General features: G+C 37.3%; 1 protein-coding gene across 1 annotated transcript in view; it reads right to left on the bottom strand.

Moving 5' to 3' along the window:
• Positions 1-22338, bottom strand: part of CTNNBL1 (catenin beta like 1) — a 170303-nt gene that overhangs the window by 75874 nt on the left and 72091 nt on the right. Inside the window, exons 8-10 of the mRNA XM_060123028.1 lie at positions 21422-21494; positions 21124-21182; positions 19503-19651 (exon numbers count right to left, since the gene is read on the bottom strand). Of these exons, the coding sequence (XP_059979011.1) occupies positions 19503-19651; positions 21124-21182; positions 21422-21494 (281 nt within the window). The remainder of the gene's footprint in view (positions 1-19502; positions 19652-21123; positions 21183-21421; positions 21495-22338) is intronic.

Raw genomic sequence — 22338 nt, forward strand, 5'->3', positions numbered from 1 at the left:
CTCAGCGACATGACTTTTAATAAGTCACTCCTCATTCTTTGGGCCTATCTATGGGGTCTGCCAGCAATTCTATGACCCAATGACTCTAAACAGCAAAAATATTTCTCAGATTTTTCTTATTCATTTAGAAAATATTTACTGGGAGCCTAATGTATACTGTTGCTAGATTCTGGGGATATAAAATGGAAAACCTGGTCTCTGCTCTCAAGAGTCTTATAGTGGGCTTCCCTGGTGGCACAGTGGTTAAGAAGCCACCTGCCAATGCAGGGGACATGGGTTCAAGCCCTGGTCCAGGAAGATCCCACATGCCGGGGAGCAGCTAAGCCCGTGAGCCACAACTACTGAGCCTGCATGCTACAACTACTGAAGCCCGTGCACCTAGAGCCTGTGCTCAGCAGCAAGAGAAGCCACTGCAATGAGAAGCCTGTGCACTGCAACAAAGAGTAGCCCCTGCTCGCCGCAACTAGAGAAAGCCCACGTGCAGCAGCGAAAACCCAATGCAGCCAAGAATAAATGATATATATATAAATAAATTTATATAAATAAATTTATATATAAATTTAAATTTATTTATATAAAAATAAATATATATATAAATATATATAAATAAATTTATATATAAAATAAATATAAAATATATATTTATTTTATATAAATATAAAAATATATAAATATAAATTTATACAAATTTATATAATATAAATATATAAAATTTATATTATATAAATATAAATTTATAAATATAAATTTACATAAATATAAAATAAAAATAAAAAATATATATATAAAATAAATTTATATATATATATAAAAAAGTCTTATAGTACAGCCAGAGACAAACAGATGTTACACACAGTGGTAAGTGCTCCCACAGAGGTACGCAAGGGATACCACAACCTAATCTCTACAATCTAGAGGGTGAGTAGGGGTGTAAGGACAGGCCTAGGAGAAGTGATACAGGGGCAGAAGCTTCTTAAAGAAGTTTAGCCTAAACATCAAGGGTGAATCACCCAGAGAATACAGCAATGTGTTAAGGAATCTAAAGTAGTTTGGTTTAGACAGTAGAATGTAAATGTGTGGAAAAGGGAGAATGAGAAGACATGGTCACAGGAGAATTAGGCAGAGACCAGATCCTGAAGGGACTTGGTAGCATTTCGAACGTTCATAAACAAATAAATAAAGCTTCACTTTTTAAAAAGTAAATTTCACTAACAGAAAAGAAATAGAATAATTTCCACATTTTCACAGAAGAAGGAAAAGGATGAAAGAACTAAAAGACAAGACAAAATAAAATAAAACCATGAAGGAAATCATCAGAACAAAATAAACAGAAGAGGGACTTCCCTGGTGGCACAGTGGTTAAGAATCTGCCTGCCAGTGCAGGGACACGGGTTTGATCCCACACACCGCAGAGCAACTAAGCCCGTGCGCAACAACTACTGAGCCTGTGCTCTAGAGCCTGTCACAACTACTGAGCCTGTGCACCACAACTACTGAAGCCTGCATGCCCTAGAGCCTGCAAGCCACAGCTACTGAGCCCACACGCTCTTGGGTCCATGCGCCACAACTACTGAGCCTGTGTGCCACAACTACTGAAGCCCATGTGCCTAGAGCTTGTGCGCCGCAACAAGAGAAGCCACTGCAATGAGAAGCCTGCGCACCGCAACAAAAGAGTAGCCCCCACTCGCAGCAACTAGAGAAAGCCTGCGCACAGCAATGAAGACCCAACACAGCCAAAAAACGCCACTATGTTTAAAAATAAATAAATAAACACACAAACAGAAGAAAAGGGCCAAACATAATAGTCATTGTAATAGAAACAAGTACATCAAATTCATCTACTTAAAAAAAAACTCCCGCATTGGACTAAAAAACCAAGAAACAGCTATATGCTCTTAACAAGAGTCACATATAATATAAAATGACATAAAAAGTTAAAGAGGACCTTCTCACGCCTGTGGCCAGGGCTAAGAAAAGCTCCCTCCAGGGCTGACCTTCTCATGCCAGCTGCCAGGCGCTAAAGCTGGATCTATCACTCCCGTGGCCTCTGGCTTTCCCATGCACCTGTCGCCACCAGAGCCCTTGTGACCCAGGCAGTCATGCCACCTCCGCACACTGTCCTCACCAGGGCAGACCCAAGTGCTCCAGGGCAGCCTCAGGAGCAGACTCCTGTGGGTGGCTCACATGCAGAGGTGAGGCTAAAACCACAGTTGAGCCCCAGGGCAGGGCGACTAAGGAAGAGGAACAAAAGTCTTCCTGTGAAGCTGCACAAGCCTCAGATTAAGTCCTCGTGATCAGCTTGGTAAACCCTGCATCTACAGAATACCTGGATGGACAATGAGTGTTCCCACAAATGAAACCGGTCTAGCTCTAGCAGCTGCAGACTAGTACGTACAGGAGGTGGGCCAGGTCAGAGCCTGAGCTGCCCCCAGAGTGCCCACAGTGGGACCAGAGACCTAACTAGAGGTTGTGGAGGGCCTCCTGGGGAGCCAAGTGCTGGCTGTGACTCATGGTGGGGGGCAAGGATGCTGAAAGCTGAGACCCAGGAAAATATAATGATTACTATTTTTTAAAATGTTTTGGTCTGTTGTTTTATTATTATTGTTTTTATTTTTATTTGAGTTTTTAAAAACTTCTAAAATATATTTTAATTTTTTAATATTTCTTTCTACATTACTTTTTGTTCTGTGTTTTTTCCTTTTCTTTTTTTTCCCTTTGTTCTGTTTTGTTTAAATCTTTTTTGCTTTGTTCTATTTGTTCTTATCTTTATCTTTTAAAAATTAACTTTGTGTGCTTGTTTTGTTTTCTTTGCTTTTTCCTTCAGTTTGCATTCTGCTCTTGTTTGGTTTTTATTTTTTTGTCAATTTTGTTTTTAATTGTTTGATTTCATTTTGGGGTTCTTTTGTTTGTCTGCTTGTTCTCTTGTTTTTTGTTTACCGTGTTTTTGTTTCTTTTTTTGTACGTTTTGTGTTTGTTTCTTTGTTTTTGTTTGGTTCTGCTTTTACCATCTGTCTGGGGCTTTGTCTGTTTCTTCATTTGTTTGTTTGTTCTTAGTTGTTGTTGTTGTTTGCTTGTTTTTATCTTTGCTCTGTCTTTAGTTTTCATTTGTGTTCTTCCTGCCCTTTTTTTTTTCCCCACCCTATTACTGCCAAGCCATGTGGCTTGTGGGGTCTTGGTTCCCAGGCCAGGTTTGGGGCCTGAGCCTCTGGTGTGGGAGCGCTGAGTCCAGTACACTGGAATGCCAGAGAATTCCCAGTCCCAGGCAATATTAAATGGCAAGAGGTCTCCTGGAGGTCTACATCTCAACTCCAAGACCCAGCTGCACCCAAATGCCTGCAGGCTCCAGTGCTGAATGCCCCACACCAAACAAGCAAGACAGGAACACAAACCCATGCATCAGCAGACAGGCTGCGTAAAGTCGTACTAAGCCCACAGACACCCCAAGGACACACCAAGTGATGTGGCCCTGCCCATCTGCGTGATGAGATCCAGCTCCACCCACCAGAACGAAGGCACCAGTTCCTCCCACAAGGAAGCCTACACAAACCACTGAACCAACTTCGCCCACTGGGGGCAGACACCAGAAGCAAGAGGAACTACGACCCTGCAACCTGCAGAAAGGAGACCCCAAACACAGTAAGTTAGACAAAATAAGAAGACAGAGAAATATATTGCAGATGAAGGAGCAAGATAAAAACCCACAAGACAAAAGAAATGAAGAGGAAATAGGCAAGCTACCTGAAAAAGAATTCAGAGTAGTGACAGTAAAGATAATCCAAAATCTCAGAAAGAGAATGGACAAAATACAAGAAACATTTAATAAGGACCCAGAAGAACTAAAGAACAAACAAACAGTGATGAACAACACAATAACTGAAATTAAAAATACACTAGAAGGAATCAATTGCAGAATAACTGAGGCACAAGAATGGATAAGTGAGCTGGAAGAAAGAATGGTGCAAACAACTGCTGCAGAGCAGAATAAAGAAAAGAGAATGAAAAGAATTGAAGACAGTCTCAGAGACCTCTGGGACAACATTAAACGTTCCAACATTCAAATTATAGGGGACTCAGAAGAAGGAGACAAAGAGAACGGGTCTGAGAAAATATGTGAAGAGACTGTAGTCAAAAACTTCCCTAACATGGGAAAGGAAATAGTCAATCAAGTCCAGGAAGCTCAGAGAAACAGGAAATATGAATAGACCAATCACAAGTAATGAAATTGAAACTATGATTTAAAATCTTCCAACAAACAAAAGTTCAGGACCAGAGGACTTCACAGGAGAATTCTATCAAACATTTAGAAAAGAGCTAACACCAATCTTTCACAAACTCTTCCGAAATATTAGAGGGAGGAACACTCCCAAACTCATCTATGAGGCCACCATCACCCTAATAGCAAAACCAGACAATTTATCACAAAAAAAGAAAATTACAGGCCAATATCACCAATGAACATAGAGGCAAAAATCAGGCAAACCGAATCCAACAACACATTAAAAAATCATACACCATGATCAAGTGTGATTTTTCCCAGGGATGCAAGGATTCTTCAATATATGCAAATCAATCAATGTGATACACCATATTAACAAATTGAAGAATAAAAACCATACAATCATCTCAATAGATGCAGAAAAGGTTTTCAACAAAATTCAACACCGATTTATGATAAAAACTCTCCAGAAAGTGGGCATAGAGGGACCCTACCTCAAAATAATAAAGGCCATATACGACAAACCCACAGCAAACATCATTCTCAATGGTGAAAAACTGAAAGTGTTTCCTCTAAAATCAGGAACAAGACAAGGGTGCCCACTCTCGCTACTATTATTTAACATAGTTTTGGAGCCTTAGCCACAGCAATCAGAGAAAAAAAGAAATAAAAGGAATCCAAATTGGCAAAGAAGAAGAAAAACTGTCACTGTTTTCAGATGACATGATACTATACATAGAAAATCCTAAAGATGCTACCAGAGGGCTTCCCTGGTGGCGCAGTGGTTGAGAGTCCACCTGCCGATGCAGGCGACACAGGTTCATGCCCCGGTCCGGGAAGATCCCACATGCCACGGAGCGGCTAGGCCCATGAGCCATGGCGGCTGGGCCTGCGTGTCCGGAGCCTGTGCTCCACAACGGGAGAGGCAACAACAGTGAGAGGCCCGCATACCACAAAAAAAAAAAAAAAAAAGATGCTACCAGAAAACTACAAGAGATAATCAATGAATTTAGTAAAGTCGTAGGATACAAAATTAAGGCACAGAAATCTCTTCATTCCTATACACTAACAACAAAAGATCAGAAAGAGAAATTAAGGAAACAATTCCATTTACCACTGCAACAAAAAGAATAAAATACCTAGGAATAAACCTACCTAAGGAGGCAAAAGACCTGTACACAGAAAACTATACAACAGTGACAAGCCTCTTAGATAGCCTCATCCACCAGATGGCAGACAGCAGAAGCAAGAAGAACTACAATTCTGCAGCCTGGGGAAGGAAAACTACATTCACAGAAAGATAGACAAAATGAAAAGGCAGAGGACTTTGTACCAGATGAAGGAACAAGATAAAACCCCAGAAAAACAACTAAATAACGTGGAGATAGGCAACCTTCCAGAAAAAGAATTCAGAGTAGTGATAGTGAAGATGATCCAGGACCTTGGAAAAAGAATGGAGGCAAAGATCGAGAAGATGCAAGAAATGTTTAACAAAGATCTAGAAGAATTAAAGAACAAACAAACAGAGATGAACAACACAATAACTGAAATGAAAAATACACCAGAAGGAATCAGTAGCAGAAAAACTGAGGCAGAAGAATGGATAAATGACCTGGAAGACAGAATGGTGGAATTCACTGCTGTGGAACAGAATAAAGAAAAAACAATGAAAAGAAATGAAGACAGCCTAAGAGACCTCTGGGACAACATTAAACCCAACAACATTCACATTATAGGGGTCCAGAAGGAAAAGAGAGAGAGAAAGGACCCGAGAAAATATTTGAAGAGATTATAGTCGAAAACTTCCCTAACATGGGAAAGGAGATTGCCACCCAAGTCCAGGAAGTGCAGAGAGTCCCATACAGGATAAACCCAAGGAGAAACATGCGGAGACACACAGTAATCAAATTGGCAAAAACTGAAGACAAAGAAAAATTACTGAAAGCAGCAACGGATAAACAACAAATAACATACAAGGGAACCCCCATAAGGTTAGCACTTGATTTCTCAGCAGAAACTCTACAAGCCAGAATGGAGTGGCAGGATATATTTAAAGTGATGAAAGGGAATAACCTACAACCAAGAGTACTCTACCCGGCAAAGATCTCATTCAGATTTGATGGAGAAATCAAAAGCTTTACAGAGAAGCAAAAGCTAAGAGAATTCAGGACCAGCAAACCAGCTCTACAACAAATGCTAAAGGAATTTCTCTAAGTGGGAAACACAAGTGAAGGAAAGGACCTACAAAAACAAACCCATAACAATTAAGAAAATGGTAATAGGAACATATATATCAATAATTACCTTAAATGTGAATGGATTAAATACTCCAACCAAAAGACACAGGCTCACTGAATGGATACAAAAACAAGACCCATATATATGTTGTCTACAAGAGACCCATTTCAGACCTATGGACACATACAGACTGAAAGTGAGGGGATGGAAAAAGATATTCCATGCAAATGGAAATCAAATGAAAGCTGGAGTAGCAATACTCATATGAGATGAAATAGACTTTAAATAAAGAATGTTACAAGAGACAAAGAAGGACACTACATAATGATCAAGTGATCAATCCAAGAAGAAGATATAACAATTATAAATATATACGTACCCAACATAGGAGGACCTCAATATATAAGGCAACTGCTAACAGCTATAAAAGAGGAAATAGACAGTAACACAATAATAGTGGGGGACTTTAACACCTCACTAACACCAATGGACAGATCATCCAAAGAGAAAAGTAATAAGGAAACACAAGCTTTAAATCACAAAATAGACCAGATAGATTTAATTGACATTTATAGGACACTCCATCCAAAAACAGCAGATTACACTTTCTTCTCAAGTACACATGGAACAGTCTCCAGGATAGATCACATCCTGGGTCACAATTCAAGCCTCAGTAAATTTAAGAAAATTGAAATCACATCAAGCATCTTTTCTGACCACAACAATAAGAGATCAGAAATCAATTACAGGGAAAAAAACGTAAAAAACACAAACACATGAAGGCTAAACAATATGTTACTAAATAACCAAGAGATCACTGAAGAAATCAAAACATACCTAGAGATAAATTACAACAAAAACATGACAATCCAAAATCTATGGGATGCAGCAAAAGCAGCTGCAAGAGGGCAGTTTATAGCAATACAAGCCTACCTCAAGAAACAAGAAAAATCTCAAATAAACAATCTAACATCCTAAAGGAACTAGAGGAAGAAGAACAAACAAAACCCAAAGTTAGTAGAAGGAAAGAAATCATAAAGATCAGAGCAGAAATAAATGAAATAGAAACAAAGAAAACAACAGTAAAGATCAATAAAACTAAAAGCTGGTTCTTTGAGAAGATAAAATTGATAAAGCATTAGCCAGACTCATCAAGAAAAAGAGGGAGAGGACTCAAATCAATAAAATTAGAAATGAGGGCTTCCCTGGTGGCGCAGTGGTTAAGAGTCCACCTGTCGATACAGGGGACGCAGGTTCGTGCCCCGGTCTGGGAGAATCCCACATGCCATGGAGCGGCTGGGCCTGTGACCTATGGCCGCTGAGCCTGCGCGTCCAGAGCCTGTGCTCTGCAATGGGAGAGGCCACAACAGTGAGAGGCCCACGTACCGCAAAAAAAAAAAAAAAAAAAAAAAATAGAAATGAAGAAGGAGAAGTTACAACAGACACCACAGAAATTCAAAGCATCTTAAGACACTACTAAAAAAAACTCTATGCCAATAAAATGGACAACCTGGAAGAAATGGACACATTCTTAGAAAGGTATAACCTTCCAAGACTGAACCAGGAAGAAATAGAAAATATGAACAGACCAATCACAAGTAATGAAATTGAAACTCTGATTTAAAATCTGCCAACAAACAGAAGTCCAGGACCAGATGGCTTCACAGATGAATTCTATCAAACATTTAGAGAAGAGTTAACACCCATCCTTCTCAAACTCTTCCAAAAAATGGCAGAGAAAGGAACACTCCCAAACTCATTCTATGAGGCCACCATCACCCTGACACCAAAACCAGACAAACATACTAAAAAAAAAGAAAACTACAGACCAATATCACTGATGAATACAGATGCAAAAATCCTCAACAAATATTAGCAAATAGACTCCAACAACACATTAAAAGGATCATACACCATGATCAAGTGGGATTTATCCCAGGGATGCAAGCATTCTGCAGTATATGCAAATCAATCAATGTGATACACCATATTAACAAACTGAAGAATAAAAACCATATGATCATCTCAATAGATGCAGAAAAAGCTTTTGACAAAATTCAACACCCATTTATGATAAAAAACTCTCCAGAAAGTGGGCACAGAGGGACTTACCTCAACATAATAAAGGTCATATACAACAATGCCACAGCAAACATTATTCTCAATGGTGAAAAACTGAAAGCATTTCCTCTAAGATCAGGAACAAGACAAGGATGTCCGCTTTCGCCACTATTATTCAACAGTTTTTGAAGTCCTAACCACAGCGATCAGAGAAGAAAAAGGAATACAATTTGGAAAAGAAGTAAAACTGTCACTGTTTGCAGATGACATGATACTATACATAGAGAATCCTAAAGATGCCACCAGAAAACTACTAGAGCTAATCAATGAATTTGGTAAAGTTACAGGATACAAAATTAATGCACATAAATCTCTTGCATTCCTTACAGTAATGATGAAAAGCCGGAAAGAGAAATTAAAGGAACACTCCCATTTACCATGACAACAAAAAGAATAAAATACCTAGGAATAAACCTACCTAGGAAGAAAAAAGACCTGTATGCAGAAAACTGTAAGACACTGTTGAAAGAAATTAAAGATGATACCAACAGATGGAGAGATATACCATGTTCTTGGATTGGAAGAATCAATATTGTGAAAAAGACAATACTACCCAAAGCAATCTACAGATTCAATGCAATCCCTATCAAATTACCAATGGCGTTTTTTACAGAACTAGAAAAAAAAATCTTAAAATTTGTATGCAGACACAAAAGACCCTGAATAGCCAAAGCAGTCATGAGGGAAAAATATGGAGCTGGAGGAATCAGACTCCCTGACTTCGGGCTATACTACAAAGTTACAGTAATCAAGACAGTATGGTACTGGCACAAAAACAGAAATATAGATCAATGGAACAGGATAGAAAGCCCAGAGATAAACCCATGCACCTATGCTCAAGTAATCTATGACAAAGGAGGCAAGGATATATAATGGAGGAAAGACAGTCTCTTCAATAAGAGATGCTGGGAAAACTGGACAGCTACATGTAAAAGAATGAAATTAGAACACTCCCTAACACCATACACAAAAATAAACTCAAAATGGATCAGAGGCCTAAATGTAAGACCAGACACTATAAAACTCTTAGAGGAAAACAAAGGAAGAACACTGTGACATAAATCACAGCAAGATCTTTTTTGATCCACCTCCTAGAGGAATGGAAATAAAACCAAAAATAAACAAATGGGACCCACTGAAACTTAAAAGCTTTTGCAAAGCAAAGGAAACTACAAACAAGACGAAAAGACAACCCTGAGAATGGGAGTAAATATTTGCAAACGAATCAATGGACGAAGGATTAATCTCCAAAATATATAAACAGCTCATGCAGCTCAATATTAGAAAAACAAACAACCCAATCAGAAAAATGGGCAGAAGACCTAAATATAGACATTTCTCCAAAGAAGACATGCAAATGGCCAAGAATCACATGAAAAGCTGCTCAACATCACTAATTATTAGAGAAATGCAAATCAAAACTACAGTGAGGTATCACCTCACACCATTTAGAATGGGCATCTGGGGATGGTGGTGTGCTGAACTGGGTGACTGGGATTGACATGTATACACTGATGTGTATAAAATTGATGACTAATAAGAACCTGCTGTATAAAAAAATAAATAAAATAAAATTCAAAAATTTTAAAAGAATAAATAAATAAAGAATGGGCATCATTAGAAAATCTACAAACAAGAAATGCTGGAGAGGGTGTGGAGAAAAGGGAACCCTCTTGCACTGTTGGTGGGAATGTAAATTGATACAGCCACTATGGAGAACAGTATGGAGGTTCCTTAAAAAACTAAAAACAGAATTACCATATGACCCAGCAAACCCATTACTGGGCATATACCCAGAGAAAACCATAATTCAAAAAGACACATGCACCCCAATGTTCACTGCAGCACTATTTACAATAGCCAAGTCATGGAAGCACCCTAAATGCCCATCGACAGGCGAATGGATAAAGAAGATGTGGTACATATATACAATGGAATATTACTCAGCCATAAAAAGGAACAAAATTGGGTCATTTGTAGAGATGTGGATGAATCTAGAGACTGTCATACAGAGTGAAGTAAGTAAGACAGAGAAAAACAAATACTGCATATTAACGCATATTTGTGGAACTTAGAAAAATGGTACAGATGAACTGGTTTACAGGGCAGAAATTGAGACACAGATGTAGAGAACAAATGTATGGACACCGAGGGGGGGAAAGCAGCGGCGGGTCGGGGTGGTGGTGTGATGAATTGGGAGATTGGGATTGACATGTATACACTGATGTGTATAAAATGGATAACTAATATGAACCTGCTGTATAAAAAAATTAAATTAAATTAAAAAATTAAAAAAAAAACTATAAGATACTGATGAACAAAATGAAAGATGACATAAACAGATGGAGAGATATACCATGTTCTTGGATTGGAAGAATCAATACTGTGAAAATGACTATACTACCCAAAGCAATCTACAGATTCAATGCAATCCCTATCAACTTATCAATGGCATTTTTCACAGAACTAGAACAAAAAATTTTACAATTTGTATGGAAACACAAAAGACATCGAATAGCAAAAGCAATCTTGAGAAACAAAAATGGAGCTGGAGGAATCAGGCTCCCTGACTTCGGACTATACTACAAAGCTATAGTAGTCAAGACAGTATAGTACTGGCACAGAAAAAGAACTATAGACCAATGGAACAGGATAGAAAGTCCAGAGATAAACCCACACACCTGTGGTCACCTAATCTATGACAAAGAAAGCCAGAATATACAATGGAGCAAAGACAGCCTCTTCAATAAGTGGTGCTGGGAAAACTGGACAGCTACATGTAAAAGAATGAAATTAGAACACTCCCTAACACTATACACAAAAGTAAACTCAAAATGGATTAAAGACCTAAATGTAAGGCCAAACACTATAAAACTCTTAGGGGAAAATATAGGCAGAACACTCCTTGACATAAATCGCAGCAAGATCTTTTTTGACCCACCTCCTAGAGTAATGAGAATAAAAATAGAAATAAACAAATGGGACCTCATTAAACTTAAAAGCTTTTGCACAGTGAAGGAAATCATAAACAATACAAAAAGACAACCCTCAGAATGGGAGAAAATATTTGCAAATGAATCAACTGACAAAGGATTAATGTCCAAAATACACAAACAGCTCACGCAGCTCAATATCAAAAAAATAAATAACCCAGTTAAAAAATGGGCAGAAGACCTAAAGAGACATTTCTCCAAAGAAGACATACAGATGGCCAACAAACACATGAAAAGATGCGCAACATCAGTAATTATTAGAGAAATGCAAATCAAAACTACAATGAGGTATCCCTCACACCTGTCAGAATGGCCACCATCAAAAAATCTACAAACAATAAATGCTGGAGAGGGTGTGGAGAAAAGGGAACCCTCATGCATTGTTGGTGGGAATGCAAATTGATACAGCCACTATGGAGAATAGTATGGAGATTCCTTAAAAAACTAAAAATAGAACTACCACATGACCTAGCATATACCCAGAGAAAACCATAATTCAAAAAGACACATGCACCCCAATGTTCATTGCAGCACTATTTACAATAGCCAGGACATGGAAGCAATGCAACCTAAATGTCCATCAACAGAGGAATGGATAAAGAAGTTGTGGTACATATATACAATGGAATATTACTCAGCCATAAAAAGGAATGAAACTGGGTCATTTGTAGAGACATGGATGGACCTAGAGACTGTCATACAGAGTGAAGTAAGTCAGAAAGAGAAAAAGAAATACTGTATATTAATGCATGTATGTGAAGCCTAGAAAAATGGTACAGATGAACTGGTTTGCAGGGCAGAAATGTAGAGAACAAACGTATGGACACCAAGGGGGGAAAGTGGTGGTGCGGGGGTGGTGGTGGGATGAATTGGGAGATTGAGATTGACATATATACACTAATATGTATAAAATGGATAACTAATAAGAACCTGCTGTATAAAAAAATAAATAAAATTTAAAAAAAGGATTATAAAAGAGACATAAAGAGGTGAAAATGAAAAAGATGAAATGAAATGGAAGATATAGAAAAGAATGATACAAGGACAACATATTAATAAACTTGAAAGTCTATGAAATTGAAAATTTCTAGTAAAATATAAAGTATCAAATTGTCTTTAAAAATCAGAGCATTGATGAAAGAAATCAAAGACCTAAATAAATGAAGAAATATACGATGTTCATGGATTGGAAGACTCATTATTGCAAAGATGTCCATCCTCCCCAAAAGAACCCATAGATTCAATATGATACCAATCAAAACCCCAGCAGAGTTTTTCTAGAAATTAACAGGCTGATTCTAAAATTTATACAGAAAGACAAAGAAAGTAAAGAACTAGAATAGTTAAAACAATCTTTAAAAAGACATTAAGTCTAAGGATTCACACCATGTAATTTCAAGACTTAACCATAAAGTCAAAATAGGGTTGTGTTGGCAAAAAGATAGATACACAGATCAACAGAGCAGAATAGAAAGCACAGAAATAGACCCACACATATATAATTGATTTCTGACAAAGGTGTAAAGGCAATTAAACAGAATGTGGACAGTCTTTGCAATAAATGGTGCCAGAACTGGACATCTATATACAAAAATAATAAATAAAACCAAGAACCTCAATTCATATCTAACACTATATATAAAAATTAACTTAAAATGGATCACAGACCTATAAATGCCTAAAACTGAAAGTTGTAAAAGAAAATATGAAAGGAACAGTTTGAGACCTTGGGTTAGACAAACACAGTTTATATACCATACCAAAAGCACGATTTAAAAAATATTTTTTACAAATTAGACTTTATCAAAGTAAAACTTTTGCTCTTTAAAAGATACTGCTAAAAAATGAAAAGGCAAGCCACAGACTAGGAAAACAATATTTCTAAAACATGTATCTGACAAAGACTTCTACCTAGAGTAAAGAACACTTAAAACTCAATGAGACAACCCAAATAAAATTTAGACAAAAGGTCTGAACAAAGGTTTGACTTTAACAAAAGGTATAAGAAAGGTCAATATGAACATGAAAAGATGCTCAACAACCTGAGTAATCAGTTATATGCAGATTAAAGCCACAATACATACTCACTCAAATGGCTAAAACTAAAATCTGACGATACCAGGTATTAAGGAGGATACAGAGCAACTGGAGTTCTCATGCCTTGCTGGTAGGGATATAAAATGATACAATCATTTTGGGAAACAACTTGGTAGTTTCTAATAGTAAATTTTTATTTAATATATAACTCACTCATTCCACTCCCAAGTATTTAACCAAGAGAAATGAAAATATATGTTTATCCAAAGACTTTTAAGCAGCTTTATTCACAGCAGCAAAACAATGGAAACAACCCAAGTGTCTAGAACAGGTGAATAAATAAACAAACCGATATGCTGGAATGCAGAAATATAATCGAATACTACTAAGCTTAAAAAAAGAATCACACTACTAATACATGCAAAATAAATGAACCTCAAAAACAACGTGTTGAGTTAAATAAGCTAAACAAAACACATACTGTATGATTCTATTTATATGAAATTCTAGAATGGCAATGTTTGACTGGGGTCAAAGGTGGATTGGTGGGAACTGATTGCAAAAGTGATCAAGGAGATTTTGGAGGGTGATAAAAATGATCTACATATGCATTGTCCGATATCATAGCCACTAGCCACATGTAGCCACTGAACATCTGAAATATAGCTAAATGTCAGATTTAAATTGAGGAGCTAAAATTTAAATTTAATTTAAATAAATTTAAGTTTAGAAATTGATACTTGATTCAGTTATTGGGAAACAGTTAAGTATGTTTAGAGAAACCTAAGTATGGGAATCTACTTTTTCAACTGTAAATTTTATGAAATCTAACTACAAATCAAGTACTGTAATGAAAATTTAGCATTGAATTCAGATGTTAATGTAAAATACACACTGGATTTTAAAGACTTAGTAGGAAAAAATAATGCAAAATGGCTTAATAATGTTTTTATTGATTACATGTTGAATTGATTTATAATATACAGCATTAAATAAAACCTATTATTTTGTTTCTTTTAAACTTTTTACTGTGGCTACTACAAAATATAAAACTATGTATTGCCAACTGAAAGTTGTCACTTGCCATCTGCCTCTACAAGGATTAGGTCACTAACCACAGCAGTCGCTGACCTTCAACACACCCTGAAAGGAGTTCAGGGTGGAGATATCAGGAATGAGGCACTCTGTGCTCTGGCAAGAACTGGCAGAACAGGCCTCCAGAGAGTTATTTTCAGAAGACTTTTTGTTGTTGTTGAAGTATAGTTGATTTACAATGTCGTGTTAGATGCAGGTGTACAGCAAAGTGATTCAGCTCCATTACAGATTCTTTTCCATTATAGGTTATTCCAAAATATCATATATAGTTCCCTGTGCTATACATTAGGTCCTTGTTGTTTATCTATTTTATATATAGTAGTGCGTATGTGTTAATCCCAAACTCCTAATTTATCCCTCCTCCCAACCCTTTCCCCTTTGGTAACCATAAGTTTGTTTTCTATGTCTGTGAGTCTATTTACGTTTTGTAAATAAGTTCATTTGCACCATTTTTTTAGATTCTACATATAAGTGACATCATATGATATCTGTCTTTCTCTGACTGACTTCACTTAGTATGATAATCTCTAGGTCCATCCATGTTGCTGCAAATGGCAATATTTTATTCTCTTTTATGGCTGAATAATATTCCATTGTGTATATATATATATATATATATATATATATATATATATATATACAGCATCTTCTTTATCCATTTATCTCTTGATGGACACTTAAGTTACTTGCATGTCTTGGCTACTGTAAATAATGCTGCTATGAACATTGGAGTGCATGTATCTTTTCAGATTACAGTTTTCCTCTTTTCTAGATGTATGCCCAGGAGTGGGACTACTGGGTCATAAAGTAACTCTATTTTTAGTTTTTTAAGGAACTTCCATACTGTTCTCCATAGTGGCTGCACCAATTTACATTCCTACTAACAGTGTAGGAGAGTTCCCTTTTCTCCACACCCTCTCCGCATTTATTATTATTTTTGTAGACTTCTTGATGATGGCCATTCTGACTGGTGTGAGCTGATGCCTCATTTTAGTTTTGACTTGCATTTCTCTAATAATAGCAATGTTGAACACCTTTTCACGTGCCTGTTGGCTATCTGTATGTCTTCTTTGGAAAAATGTCTATTTAGGTCTTCTGTCCAATTTCTGATTGGGTTGTTTTTTTGATATTGAGCAGTATGAGCCGTTTGTATATTTTGGGAATTAAGCCCTTGTCTGTCACATTGTTTCCAAATATTTTCTCCCATTCCGGAGGTTGTCTTTTCATTTGATTTATGGTTTCCTTTGCTGTGCAAAAGCTTATATGTTTGATTAGGCCCCATTTGTTTATTTTTGCTTTTATTTCTTTTGCCTTGGGAGACTGACCTAAGAAAACATTGTTATGATTTATGTCAGAGAATGTTTTGCCTATGTTCTCTTCCAGGAGTTTTATGGTGTCGTGTCTTATATTTAAGTCTTTAAGCCATATTGAGTTTATTTTTGTGTATGGTGGAAGGGCAGGAGAAGATTTTATAAGCCTAATTTCTTGTAACCTCTCATATCTAGAAAAACAGTAAAATCATTAATCTGCTCCTTGCAACTAGCAGCAACCCTCTGCTGAAATGTGTGCTTGATTGCACACATTCCCCTTCACCAAAATCATATATGTACGGACCTCCCCCCTTACCTCTTCAGAACAGTCCCTCAGAGCTATCTGAGAGGCTGTCTCCCAGGCTATAGTTCTCATTTTGCCCCAAATAGAACTTAACTCACAACTCTCACGTTGTGCATTCTTTTCAGTCGGCAGTATCTTGCATCTTCATTGTGGTGAAAACAAAGGTATATACATTTGTCAAAATTAAAATTAGTGTTTGACTGCATATAAATTATGCCTCAATAAAGGTGATAAAAGTATTAAATTGGGTAGTACTGGGTTGGCCAAAAAGTTCATTCGGGTTTTGCTGTAAGATGGTACGGAAAACCCGAACGAACTTTTTGGCCAACCCAATATATATATGTATGTGTGATAATTTGTGCATATAAATGTATAAATGACTATCTTGTTGGTGACCTTTCCTTATCAATAATCAGAAACATTAAAAAAAATTCTGTGGACATGCAAAATTAACTGTTCCTCTCAATAGTTAACACATTTAATTATATTATGGTTATTTAATGTTGGCCTCCATCACTAGCAACTGAGTTTCTTGAAGGCAGGAATCCTGTCTTGTCCATGTCCGTATAAGCCTAGCACTTAACATAGTAAGTTAACATAGCACTTTACCAATGTTTTAAGAACTGCAGAACTGTCCCAGCCAATTTATATATATAGTCTAATATCCACAAAGATCCCTGCAAATTTGGCATTATTACTCCCATTTTTCATATGAAAAAAGTGAGGGTCAGAGGACAGAAAGCTTAGAGTAACTCACCAAATATCCAGAACTAGTAAGTGAAAGAACTATGTTCCAAACCCACATTTGCCTCAACTCCAAAGCCCACTCTTCCACACTACACCATACTGCCACCTCTCCAGGTGGGCATTTCATAACTGTTTGATGAACGTCTAAATCAAAATAAAGATTAGTATTTAGGGGCAATGGAAGCACAGAAATTTTCCTGAACTTCTAGTGTTACAGCTTCATAGTCTTTGAATGGGTTCCCTTGAGACAGAGCAACTTGGCAGCTCTTGCTAGAAGATCAGGAAGGATGAATCTAGTAGGAAAAAAAAATTCCCTCCCAATTAAACTTTCCACTTGGGAGTCTGAAGAAGAAAAATAACACAGAACAAAGAGCATGGGAAAGAGAAAAAAAGAAATGCTGAATCTGCTAATATAGTTAATTAATGTGAAAGAATTAATCTAATAGTAACTTCAGCATTCAAATATGAAAAGTTAGGAGATCCTACAAAGGTACAGTTCCTAAGTCTTTTGGAGCTCCTTTTTAATTAGGCTCCCAGAATCTCAGCATTCCTGTCTGAATAATCCATATTTCTGGTTATTTATTCAGCTCCCCACTGCTGCACATTTACAAGCCATATGCTACAGGAATACAACACCTCATATTTGCACTCAAACATCCAAAGACACTGGCAGTTCAGACCTTTAAGAAGCTTAGAGAAAAGTCCCTGCAGAGTATAGTTTTAAGGTTAGAAGGTCCAGGAAGCCAAATGCATCTTCTTTATATGCTATTTGCTTGAGAGAAGGTGGGTCATTTCAACAAAAGGACAAGCAATTAGAAGGGTAAAGGAGATAAACAAACAAAAGACTCAAGAGAGTAAAGCTAGCAAAAATCTGCTGAACACTAAAGGTCTCTGAATAATTCCAATGCTCCTCTCTGCACTTTAAAATAAATTTTAAAAAACAATTCCACAAAGGAAGATTCTTCAATCAATCTAAGGTCTAGTACACATTGGACAAACCAAAAGGTCTACTGTGCCCCTGGGCCTACACAAGCCTTTAAAGAGGAGAGGTTTTAGTAACATACACCTTGATAATCTTAAAGACAAAAATAGTTTAAACACAAAAATTTGTAGAATTTGTCATTGGAGAATTTTTTATAACAACAAAACATTGGAAATACCCTCAATTATCAATAACAAAGTAAGACTAAGTTATATTCCCTTAGAGTGCATTATTCAGTTATTGAAAACTCTCATGAAGGTTATGTCAAAACATGGGAAACAGCATGTTAAGTTCAAACAAACAAACAAAAACAGTATAGAAACTTACATGTGTGGTAGGCCTAAAAAGCTGTTAAAGAGAAAATAATTATGGGAAAAAAGACTACAAGGAATATGCACCCAAAGTTGGGCTGTGTTCAAGTGACAGAGCTGTTTTTTAGCTTCTTGGAGGCAGGAATCCTGTCCTCCAATTCTGTATAAGCCAAGCACTTAACAATAGTACCTTATCAGTCCTACTACTAACAGTAGTTTTGCATGTCTATATTCTAAGCTATCAAATTTATTAAAAAATTTTTTCAATGAAATATATTAACAGAATTTTCAGTGTACCTGAATATGTTTCAAGACAGCAGACTCTGGCTCAATTTCATAAAGAATAATCCCATGATTATAGTCTCTCGCATCTCTCAACTGAAAAAACTGACCATTGATACTACAACTCCTTCTCTGGTTACCCCTTCACACCATTTCTCTATTTCCCTTCCAAGCCAGATTTCTCAAAAGAATTATCCATAACAAGCTATCTCCCATTTACTTCCAACTTTAGGATTCTGTGAATTATACTAACATGATATTTACTATAAATATTTTAAGAAATTAAAGCATAAATAAGATATACAAGAAAGCACTATAAAGAAAAGTTGTAGAAATGTCTTGCACATTTTCATATCTCCTATGCTAGCCACATAGCACATGCGCAATGCATTATTGAAAATAACACATAATGAAAAATATGTATAAGTGAAAAATATGAATTATATTCTGCTGTCAATAATAAAAATACGGACAAACATATGGCACAGACAGGTCTATGTGGAATATACAGAAAACTGGGCTAAGTTTAGAAATTAACATAGGGTATGTTGAGAAGTTAACGACTAGATTTCCCAAAACCAACACACTATAAGAAGGAGCAAAAAAACCATTTCCCTTTGATGGAGTGGTCCTATTCCCAAATGACCTAACCACAGGGCACAAACAGACTGAAATATACTTTTTATTCATCCAATCTAACTTTAGAAAAGACCATACACACACTTGAAGACTTTACTGTTTTATATATCTAGGAAACTCAATGGAATAAAAGGCCATAGCTACATGTTCTTGAATCCAGGCTAACAGTGAGGAGTTCGGCAAAAAAAGATGGAGAGCTAGGAGATAATAGGAGATAAGAAGCATACCTTAGCATGAGATTCATCAGTTGAAGACCCTCACCCTTCAGGAAGCGCTCACGATTGGAACTGAGCATTAGGCAGGAACAGAGTGAATCAAACAGATTCTCCATCATCTCCTGCTCCTCGGCTGTGCTAGGATTGTGTCTTTTAAACACCTGTCAAGTAAAGATATCAGAAAGCACAGAACCATAAGAGAATGTCTTTTCATCAACCAGCATTCAACAGTTTCCAAAGCCCATCTACTCCAAAAACCCTACAACTGAGGAAACAGAAGCTTACCAAACAAAATTCTCATCAGTTTCCATTATAGAGAAACTGGGCTTTCTGACGCACAGGTTAAATAAACGGCTATCAGTTCATGCAAAAAACCAGAACACTCAACTGACCACTGAGTCCATGAATAATTGATAGTTCCAAGGAGGCAATTTAACAAAAACCAACAAAACCTTTTCATTGTGAAATATATTAACATGTAGAAAACTCTATAAAAGACAAGTACAGCTAAATGCATAAGGTGAACACCCCTGAAGCCAGCATTCAGATCAAGAAACAACTTTGCCAGCTACCCCCCAAAGCCCTCCACTTGTGCTACCCAACCACATTTCTTCCCCTTCTAAAAGAAACCACAGTCCTGAAGGGCAAATCTTGGCTCAATATAAGGAACAGTTTCCTAACCATCAGGGCTACTGAACTGCCTCATAGACTAGTTGTGGCTCTAAATCATGGGAACAGTGAAAAGCAGTTTTATCTTTGCCGGAAATACATGGCATGTTAAGAGGAAAGCCTTTTAACAGTGTATGCATACCCATACAGTCTACTACAAAATGATCAATAATCTTGCGGGAACAGGACTAAGTACTTTCCCAGAATTGGGAGATTCACATTTCAAAGCTCTATTTTTTGGGGTGGAGGCCAAGCCACTCAGGCTGCTGGCACCAAGACGAAAGCTGTATGCAAACTGACATCTCAGACACTCCCAACACGCTTAAGATTTTATCCAAATGATCTATTTTCAGTCCTGGTTTTGGAATAGCACAGATGAGATTTGTTAGAAAAAAAAATCTTAACAGTATTTTCAGAATGCCAGCAGAACAACATTTCAACAGGATTTACATTTCTTACAACGAGCAAATGGCAATTTCTAATTTCTTTTTCCAGCCTCCAGTGCCACATCCTTCCCTATCCTCCTCTCTGACCTCTATCCCACTGCACTGGAACTTGTACTCCTGAAGCTTACTTATCTGGATCCTAAATGAACAGACTCCAATTTAGTGGCAGACTGACGGGAAAGCAAGTGAATAATCTTGGGAGTGGGTCAACTAAAAATAATTTGGTATTCTTGGCTCAAGAATATACACTTAAGCAGGAAGTACACCTCTTTTGGATTGATAAATATCAGAAGGCTGAGAAAGTCCACACCAGATGCACAGTGATATCTGGCCATAAAGAGCAAATGACTAAGAAAAGGAGGCAAACCATGTACCTCCAATGTGACCTCAAACCTGCCAACACATTCCATATGGCTTGCATCACATGGCTTATTCCTTCCAACAATTTCCAGCTCCACCTCCCATTTAAAGCAAGCCATGGATCTTCACGGCAGACAGGAAGCATAAGAATTACTCACGGATAACTGCTGAAGAAGCACATCGATTCCATCCAGCTCCCCAAGCAATTCCCTGTTTTCTAAAAGGGGAAAAAAATAGAAGGAGAAAAAAAAAATGAAGCTAACTGTCAGATTTTACAGCCGTCTAACACTGATACATCAGCAAACAAAATCAATACAGCTTGACAGAGTACAAAAGCTGCACAGAGAGCGAGAGGGAGAGCAAGGGGATGCCAAAGGCAAGAGAGCTTGCTGTCATGATCTGAAACAAGCCTGGCTCCTATCCTAACAGAATATCAATACCGAGAGGGAGCCTCACCATCATTGTCCTGGAGCAATATGGCCAGCACTTCACTACAATACAGTTTGTTGGCATCAAAAGGCATCTTTGCCTGTTGGGAAATAGGAGAAATGAGAAAAACGTTAAGGGGCCTTGCTTCCTTCCCCAGGACAAATTTTTTCACAAGTACTAGGATCTGAGTTAGAGAGAAGCAGAAGTTAGAAAGGGAAAGGGCAGGTTAAGGGTAAAAAAGGTCTGCCTCTGCTCTCAAGAGACCAGACTCAAGCACTGCATAGTAAAACCATAAACAGCAGATGTACACAACAGCTCTCACACTCCTAAAGCCCAGGTGCAAATGTCACCTCCTCTGTGAAGCCTTCCCAGATTCCCCATTTTGAGTCTAGGGACTATTGTCTAGCACATAATACATACTCAAATGTGAACTGGGTAAATGATTGAAAGTTTTGAACATTTAAGACTAAAATTCATCATGAAGCTTCATTCACAAGTTACAATCATAAAATTAGGCTGTAAATTAGCTGATAGATGATCAGAGAAGCTGAAAAGAAAGCAAGCTCTTGTTTTGATTAGTTGAATGTCTTTACAACAAAGTAGTTCCTTTTGGATTTTTTTTAAATGCTTAAAATTTAATTTGAAATCATAAACCTAACTGCTCATGGGCCATAATCTGCCTACTATTTAAAAAGGAAACCATATTAAATATGCAGAAATATGTTAATATTTTAACACCCAAATTATTACCCACAATTCTTTCCCTGCTGCATGCTCTGCTACCTGGAGTTGCAGAGGGGACACATCTACTGCAGAGCCTATTTTTCATGGTCATCCACATTGTTGCCCCAGTAGTGCGACTCAAGTGCCTCATCATTAACAATGCCCCTTGGATAAAGGTACACAGAGAGGAGCGCAAGCCTCATCGATGTGTTTTTATTTAC

Source organism: Lagenorhynchus albirostris, chromosome 15 (genome assembly GCF_949774975.1).
Source record: "Lagenorhynchus albirostris chromosome 15, mLagAlb1.1, whole genome shotgun sequence".
Classification (NCBI taxonomy): Eukaryota; Metazoa; Chordata; class Mammalia; order Artiodactyla; family Delphinidae; genus Lagenorhynchus; species Lagenorhynchus albirostris.